This window comes from Nannospalax galili, unplaced genomic scaffold, assembly GCF_000622305.1.
Source record: "Nannospalax galili isolate Female #2095 unplaced genomic scaffold, S.galili_v1.0 scaffold611, whole genome shotgun sequence".
Lineage (NCBI taxonomy): Eukaryota > Metazoa > Chordata > Mammalia > Rodentia > Spalacidae > Nannospalax > Nannospalax galili.
This window is the reverse complement of record NW_008330486.1, coordinates 218,539-227,535: the sequence shown is the minus strand read 5'-3', so window position 1 is coordinate 227,535 and position 8,997 is coordinate 218,539. Positions and strand designations below refer to the sequence as shown.

Sequence of the window (8,997 nt, the reverse complement as noted above, 5' to 3'; positions counted from 1 at the left end):
AAAATTCCAAAAATCATATTGATGAAACAATTCAGAAAAATTCATTCAGAAAAGCATAGCTAAAAGTAATTGGGTCCTATATCAAGCAGTCTTCTAAGAATACAAGGGAATGTACAGTCTCTGCTCCACCTGGCACCCTCCATACTTTATACTCTTTCTTTACTAGTAATCTTGATAAAACCATATTCTTTAACAAGGAGTCTGTATCGGGGAAACAGAAATAGACATTTTCCAAAAGTAGTACTGCCATTTATTCTTAGTCTAAAATAGCTACTGCAACTTTAAGCAGTAGCTTATTTTTTTTTTTAATGGAATGCAATTGCTTGAAAGCCAATACAAAGTCACACTTAAGCTCTTTCAGAACGCTTAAGGATCAAGCTTGGTTTTCATAGCATTTTTTACAGAACCTGTGACAGGCAATGGCAGTAACATAATTTTTAATATCTCCCCCATTCCCTTTATCTTAAAAAAGTACAAAATTCCTTAAGAAATAAAATGATGAAAATGCAGAAATACACAGGATCGTAAGTGCAAAGTATTCTAAGTGCATACTGCTCGAAATTCTGATAATCTGACCAGTTATGTTGATCACTATGATCAGTTTATATTGATCCCCAAATCACATTGAAAAATCATATAGAAAATCATAATATTCAATAAAGGCATGTTTAACAAGAAAAATTATTAATGATGTGCCTATTTGCCTTATAATTCCAGTATTTGATGCAAATGCTTTATTTCATGTTTTTCAATAGGCCCTAAAGCATTATGACATTTTACATTATCTTTTACATTTTTCCTAAGAAACAGAATAGTACTATTCTAAAGGATTGCCCATTCTGCCTTCTTCATTCTTCTGTTTGAAACTACAAATATAATTTCCCTCGGTTACACTTTTAAAAAACAGCTCCCAACTCTTCCTTTTGAAAGAAAATCATTAACCATTCTCTTGGGCTACCAAAAGAGTAGTCACTGCTCGTCATGTTAAAATAAAGCGAAACTGCTTGCCCATGATTCTTGTCTTAGAAAATTTAGAATTCTCACTAAAGAGCTGAGGACAGAAGAAGGTGCTGGGGATGTTCACAGATACCTGATTTTACGAGTTTTTGTGTCAAAGCTGGTCTGTAGATTAGTGTTACTCAGTGTTTATGAGGGTTGTTTGCCAAGACAAAAATAAGGTGCCTCCTCCCCACAAATTAAAGAATCAAGTTACAATCCATTATTTCATTTCTAATTGTTTTTCTTGGTAATAAGTGGGAAAGTGGATACTGGATAAAAGTCTTCCCAGAGCTAAAAGACTCCAACATTAAAGGCTCCAATTAGCTATAAATCAGTTGTCTTTCCTACTGGGGGAGAACAAGAGAGAAAAGAGAGGGGGTGGTGAGAGAAAAAGAGAATTGGAAGAGCTTCCAAATTAAATTCTGAAAAAGATACCTACTGCAGACTTTCAGGGGCTGCTAGGAAAATCCCATCAAAAGTAAATCTGAAACAAACCCTCTGCAATCTCGTGTGGATCTTGCCTCTTAAGATCTCTAAAGAGTGCCCGAAGAGGTTAGAGACCCCCATAAAACAAAACTTTTATGTGCGTGTTTCCCCAGCTTGTTCCTAAACCCAGAGACGTGCCACACACTGGCACTATTGTTATGCAAACAATGCCTAAAGGGTTATAACCATTAACGACCTCTCATTAAAATGGCTTTCAAAAATTTGTCACACCATCTAAAAGCTAACAGGTATATTAAAACCATCTAAATTCACATTCAAAAACACGCATCATACTAATCCTATTCTAAAACTCAAAGCAGCAAAATTTCAGAAATTTTTTTTTTGCATTTCTCTTTCAACCATTACGCCAGAGCCAAACAACTTACTCCTCTACAAAATTTGAGGTATCTTGTAATAAGCAAAATGAAACATATATTTAGCTATATCGTGTGTGCACGCTGTATTTAAGTTAACTGGGGGAAGTTTGGAATGGGAATGGAAATCAGGTAAGAGCACAGTAAAATGAGCTCTAAGAAATGCGGCTTTAAATCCCATGCCCCGCCTTCTGCTATAACATCGCAATCCCTCCGTGTACGTGATAAATTCCCTTCATGTGGAAAATTGATTCATTTTTTTCTATAGAATTTTGGGGGGGGGGGAAGCAAAATCAATTTACATCAGGTAGCAGGCCCATATTCTTTTTAAAGGTAGTTTAAGACCCAAATTTCCTACTTGCCAAACCTAAGACTTCAGAATTCGTTATGAAAAAAAAGTAAGTTTTTCAGTGCCACAATGGACCCGCTAATTTGTACGAATTTAGTCGTTTTTTGTTTGTATTCTAAATTTTCCTTCGTCTCCAAAATCCAGAGGAAATCTGCCATCGGATCCCCGGTGCGCATCCGTCAGGCTCCCGCGAAATACACGGGACGCGGGTCCCGACCATCTCTCCGGGATCCGAGGTAGCCCGCCGCCGCGCAGCCGGGGCCAGAGGATCGCGGGCGACGCGAGGATGCGGGGTTATGCGGGGATGTGCCGGGATGCGGGATGCGCGAGGGACCCGCACCACCGGCCGCTCTGAGGAGACCAGGAACCCAGCACTGATCTGAGGAAACTCCGGGTTCCCAGGACCCGACCCGGCTCTGCCCTGAGACCCAGCACGGCTCTGAGGACACCCGGGACCCAGGGTCCAGGTCTGCTCCAGCGTCCGCCGCTGCCCGGACTGCGCAGCGCAGCCTTCCTCCGTCAGGTCGCCCGAGAAGTCCCCTAACCGCGGCCGGCCTTCAGAAGCCACCGAGGTCCGCCGACGCGCAGGGACGGATGACAGACACGCTTCTGGAAAGCCTCTGCGGACAGACGGCGAGCTTACCTTGGTGTACTTGATCTCGAGGTTGGGCGTGGGCGACGGCAGGAGGTGCAGCGAGGCCATGAGCGCCGCGGGGTCGGCCTTCACCTCGCCCGGCATGGCGATCTCGCTGGAAGTCATGGGAGGCCGCGGCGTGGGCTGTGCGCTGGGCGCTGGGCGGCCTGGGCGCGCGGGCTGTATATAGGCAGGTGTCAAGCGCGGGCGCTTCTTATTGGACGTGCGGCCCACAGACGCGGGGGCAGGCCCATGAGGACGCCCCGCCGCGGCCCCGATTTGCATACGGCCCGCGCCGTGCTGCGCCCACACGGTCAAGTCCGCATCCCGCGGGCCCACGCTCACGCCGCGGCCCACGCTCACTCGGGCGACCGGGGGCCCCGACGGCGGCAGCGGCGCCTCCCACGGTACTGGGCTGGGGATCGCGTTCCTCCGTCGGCTGGAGCCAGGATCCGGACAGACCCGGTGGAGCAGCTCCGGCGTCCGGAGTACAGACCCGCAAATCCCCGCTCCTCCGGGAGGGCGCCTAGCACCCCAGAGACCCCTAGCTCAGCCCTTCACGTGGCCTGAGGGCGCGTGGCCACGGGCTGGGGACACAGCCCCCCACGCTCTGCAGAACCTTCTGGAGCCAACGACGTCCCATGCCACGCCAGGCTTCTCCGCCCAACTGCTGCCCTCTGCTGGCCCTGCGGCCTGGAGGTGCAGGGGCCTGTGCCTCAAGCCCCAGGTGTCTGCCTGGCTGGTTCGCAGGCTGGCCTTTCCTCTGGGTTTTTCAGCCCTTTCCTGTCATCACCCAGCACACACCCAGAAACTCTTGTGATTTGCTGTTGCCCTCTAGGAACAATTGCTATCCTGCCAGACGTCAGGACTGAGATCCATCTTCATGCTTTCTCCCCATCTCCATGCTTTCTCCCCGTCCAAGTATCCATCTGTGTATGATGGAGAGATGGCTGCAGATCAAGAACCTAGCTGGGCCTGGAGAGATGGTGTAGAGGTTAAGAGCACTGTCTGGTCTTGCAGAGGACCTGGATTCAATTCCCAGCACCTACATGGCAGCTGACCCCTCCCCCAACTCCAGTTCCAGGGGATCTGATGCCCTCTTCTGGCCTTCGTGGGCACTGCAAACATAGGTGTACTTATACTGCAGGCAAAACACTCATACACAGAAAAAGGAAAACAAAAAACCTAGACAACTCACTCCACATAGTCTTGATGGTCATTGGGCTAAATCGACACCCCACGTGAAGGGAGAGACCTTTTATAGGCCCTTTCTCCCCATTCCCAGTGAGAACCTCCCAGCTTTTTCATCCACGCTGTTTTCACTCTTATTTTTCCATGGAACAGGCTGAATTCCCAAGTAAATATTTCATCCTCACTATAAGTGGTGTTTTCGGTGCCCCTAAACTCAGAATACTTTGCATGTTGTCAACCAGAAAACATTTGCTTTAAATGTTTTCAGTAACTAAAATTGCCTGTGATTGGTGCTTAGATGAAAGCAGACATAAAGGACTTTTTAAGTATTAAGTTTGTGAACTAAGTTTCAGGCTCTCAGAATTCAAAGAATTTACCCAACTGACCCAAGTGGATTGTTTTTGTGACACAACAGTGGATCTTAATTTGAGCATTTGAGAGATCTCCATCTATGGTCAAAGACTATGCCTTAATAACATAAGTTTATTAGAATAACTTTTAGTAAAGCTGTAAAAGACTAGGGTTACTAAGAATAAAAAGTTTTGATGGGAGGCTCTGGGATGTAGGTCAGCTGGTAGAGCACGTGCCCAGAACGCTAGGTTCAACCCCAACACTCACTAGGGAGGTGGAGACAGGAGAATCAGAAGTTCAAGTTCACTCTCCTTTACATAGCAAGAGACTATCTTTAAAAAAATGATGATTTTAAGGTTTCATGAAGAAAGAGGAAAAGGTCTCAGCAAAACAAATTTTACAAAGCTATTTGCCCACCTTTCATTCAAGGCCCAGTGCTGGATGCCAGACCTTGCCACCAGTGAGCTCAGTTTCCCTACAGATAAATACACAGATCACTGACTATGAACTCTTGTGAGGCAAAGTCACAGAAGTGCATCAAGGACAAGTGAGTGCTCCACAGAAGGGAAGCTGACCTTTGAGCTGCACCCAAACAGTAGAAGTGAAACCACTGCAGGTGAAGTCTGCAAGGATGCAGGAAGAGAGCTCCGTGAACACTGCTGAGAGCATCAGATGCGGCTGGAGGAGCAGCAAACGAGGCAGGGAAGGCAGTCAACTCCAAGTTGTAAGGACCTTGATGTGTGAAGTACCCAGAAGCCATCCGAAGCTTCTGAGGGAAGAAAAAGGGCAGCTTGCGTTTGATTTGATGACTGAATAAGGTCAGGACAGATGGTCACATACTACAAACCACTGGTATAAATTCTCAAAGCAGAAGTCAGAATGGTTCACTTTTGACCCATGCCTGAATTGCTAGCTCTAGTCTTGAAAAAAAGAAGCGCATCTAAGAATCATGGGATTGCCAATATTTATTACCCAGTGAGATGGAGCAAATGGAGAGATTGTCTCCTATCCTGGAAAGCAAGGGAGTGTCACTTACTTGACTTCTCTGGACATCTCCAAGGTCATGCCCAGTGAGAGTTGGTTTGAGTTGTTCCCTCATGGCTTCTTTTGTGTGACACTTTCCAACTAGACACTGAAGTGATCTGCGTCTTCTGTTTTCCTCATGCCTTCCTTGGTTCTTAAAACAGCATGGAACATTCTGTGACTGACTGAAGCATTTCTGTTGACTTGATTTTTGAGCAAAAGACAAAGCACCACTGACCACTTCCACCACAAGTGAAGGCAACTTCCCTACTCTCTCTGATTAAACAGCATGTGTGACCTTCAGCTTTGTTTCCCTTCGCCCCAACTTTTCCTATGCATGTTTACGTTCAAAGATTTCTAACTTTTTCTTCATTAATCTTCTGGAAGGGAAAATCCTTCCCCATTTTAAACTTAATGATTATAGACACATTTTTTCTCACTTCTTTACTTCAAGGTGGGAGCATAATTTAGCAGAGAGTAAAGAATTATGGCTACAGAACTTCTGGTCTGCATCTTCTTGCAGACCCATAGGATTTATATTCCTGCTATTTCAAAGACTTCATGTCTCTTCTCGCATTTTATTTCATTTCCGCTTTATTGTCCTGTTTTATTATTGTCTCATTTCCTTCACAGATTTTACCACTAAGGAGACAGTCTTCATATTTCTAATATTGTGAGCTTTGGTCTTTTCCCTCAGTTTGGTTAAGAAATATTTTTCCCACCCTTACGATATTTCACCTCCCAATCTCCCCCACCTGTAATTATTTATTATTTAGAATACATCTTGTTTGAAAAGCCCTGCCACAAGGAAACTAAGCTACAGCATACTGTTTCCTTGTGAAAGCAATTTATTAGGCCTGGTGGAGCCAATATCCTGGAGTTGTAGAGGAGAAAAATAAATTCTTGACTCATATTTCCTCACCTAAATAATAGAATGCACCATTGTAATTTCAAGGCATTGGTTTTATGTGAAGGTTGACTTTAAGATATAAAATCATTACAATTTAGGCTGCATTTTAGATGCATTTGCGGGTATGCAAGTATTTTCTAAGACCTATGCTTTCTAAATGAGGGAACCTGAACAGGGTGCAAAGATTCCTCTCCAGGACAGTACCTTTTTACTTCAACAATAGCTGACATCCAGCTTGCATGTCAAACTTCTGTGTTCTGGGGCAATTTCTGCCTCAGGTGACCTGCTTAATGGCCTTCCTGTTTCCATTACTAACCACACAACATCCTACCTTTTCTAGCTGATACACTGGCATTTTAATTTATCTTCAAATATAAATCACACAATATAGCATTTCTATCATCTGTGTTAATCAAATCCATTTCTTAAATGTATGGAAGTCCAATGATTTGAAAGAGGCACATTTTTTTGAAATTAAAGAAAAAATAGGGCCCTTAGGTTGCATGCAAAATAACCTCTGTGCTTATTTCAGATATAAGTGTCTCCTAATGATCTCATCCATCTCAAGTAGGAGATATCTGACCACTTTATTTGAAATATTTCCTGAAAATAGGCAAACTTAATGCAAAGCATGTTTATAGAGAAATATATTTAATTCATTAGCACAAGCTTGTATAAAGAGCTTTACCTATTTTTATCCAGAAATGTTTAATGAAGTATTTTGGACCCATTATGAAAACTTCTATAAAATAAATGTGCTTATTTAACATCAGCATTAACTTTTTATTGGCGATCTAAACACCCATTTAATTAGCTCTTCCTCCTAATGCCCAGAAGAGGCTGAGGTTGGGTTATTTATTAGCCATAAAAATTCTCTAGATATTAACTCCCTCATTCCTTAATGTAGCCTCTGGTCACTGTATTCCATGGACAGAGATGTTTGTGGTTGCAGGAAGTAGAATTACGAACTGGTTATGAATCTAAAATCCCATGTACAGCATGATGGTTTCCTTTTGAAATAGATCCTCCATGTTCAGGGGACCCCAGGAGACGATTTTAAAAGCTTGAACTAGAGATGTATTTGTTGTGAAGTCAGATTCCACTTCATCCGTAATCTGCAATGTGTGATCTGGGTATGGGGATGAGCTTTGTACTTTATCAGTAACCACACTTAACCAAGAGAAATTAAAATTCTAGCCTGGCTGTCTTCTCTGTAGGGCCTGAGGAAAAAGGCATTAGCTCCCTCTGCAGCTGATGGTGTGTATGTGCAGGTGAATATTGTTGGTTTAAATAAAATACCTTACCATCAATGTACTTTGTCAGGTACTGGTGAGAAATCTTTAGGAAAATAATTTGAATTCGTTTGTAGGAAAATGCCTCAGAGATCAGATAAGTTTTAGACTGCAGTTAGTTTAGAAGAAAAACTTTAGGAAAACAATCAAATTTGCCGTGAAAAGTCTATACTTAGATCCTGCCAGTAACATTCACATGATATTTAGAACATTCAACATCACAGATGGAATTGTGTGGGCCATTCATATACTGGACACAACTATATTTAGAACGTTCAGCATCACAGATGGAGTTGTGTGAGCTATTCATATACTGGATATAACTATAATAATAGTTATGTCCATTAATTTATTTATTGGTCCAGTTAAAGGAGTGTCCATTTATTTATTTATTTATTGGGAGGTACACGTGTCCTGGCATGTGTGTGGAGGGCAAAGGACAACTTGTGGGAGTCAGTTCTCTCCTTCCACCATGTGGGTCCAGGGATCTCTCAATAATGAACTGTGACCCAGAAGTGTAAACCAAGTAAACCCTTTCCTCCCCTAAGATGCTTTTGATCAGAGTATTTTATCATAGCAATAGAAAGTAGAGCCCTCCCAAATGGGTCATGGGGTATTGATACTCAGAAGGGGATTGAGGTGTTGTGCCCTTCACAAAGGCTCCACTCTGTAGCCTCTGGGTCAGAAACATGGATTCCACGCTTTTCCACCACATAGCATTCTTGCTTTGCTATTTTAAATTTAGTATCTGAGAAACACATCAGCCTCAAATGGATCGACCTTTCCACTAATGTATTTCACCTAAATTAATGGAGGCAATTAACTAATTCATAACGGAATTGTGCACTTTCCAGTTCACATTTATCAACTCCTAAATGGTTGATCTGGTGCTACAATTTAAATTTTTTATTATTACCCTTTAAATCTGAAGAAATGTCTTTCATCTAATTAGTCAAACTTACATATTCAATTAATAGATTCATTACGGGCTAATGAATATGGAGGCGGCATGGGGGCAACATCTGCCTGCCAACTGAAGGAACTCAAACTCTTCAGCTCAAAGGTAACAGTCTCTCATGTGACTTAAACAGTGTGAACTCTCAGTTTGAGCATCTCTGCTCTTCACTGCTTTATGGACCTGCTAACATAGAGGAGACAACACATTATTCAGGGACAACTGCCTTCTCAGAAGGATGTAGGAAAGAATTAAAATTAGGAGAGAAGCATGTCTAAAGTCACTTTTTTGATATAAAAATGTACAGGCCTAGATTATCATTCCAAATTATGTTTTCTAACTTGAATTTTAAAATCTTAAATGCTTATGAAAATAAAAATGACAAAATTAATATCACAAATTGAACATCTTTTCTATGGTACATTATTTTGTT

General features: G+C 42.7%; 1 protein-coding gene across 9 annotated transcripts in view; it reads right to left on the bottom strand.

The window, feature by feature from the left end:
- The window catches only part of Aldh1a2 (aldehyde dehydrogenase 1 family member A2), a 99,794-nt gene extending 96,784 nt beyond the window's left edge, over window positions 1-3,010 (bottom strand). For 4 of the 9 annotated variants that reach the window (XR_001872791.2, XR_001872792.2, XR_001872794.2 and 1 more), the window contains exon 1: window positions 2,852-3,009. Coding sequence is in view for 6 of the 9 variants with exons in the window: in XM_017801812.2 (XP_017657301.1) it covers window positions 2,852-2,968 (117 nt within the window). In the remaining 3 variants the exon portion in view is untranslated. Of the gene's footprint in view, window positions 1-2,851 lie in introns of all 9 variants that reach the window. The other 5 variants (XM_008847441.3, XM_017801820.2, XM_017801825.2 and 2 more) reach the window with 2 other exon arrangements.
- Between the last annotated feature and the right edge of the window lie 5,987 nt (window positions 3,011-8,997).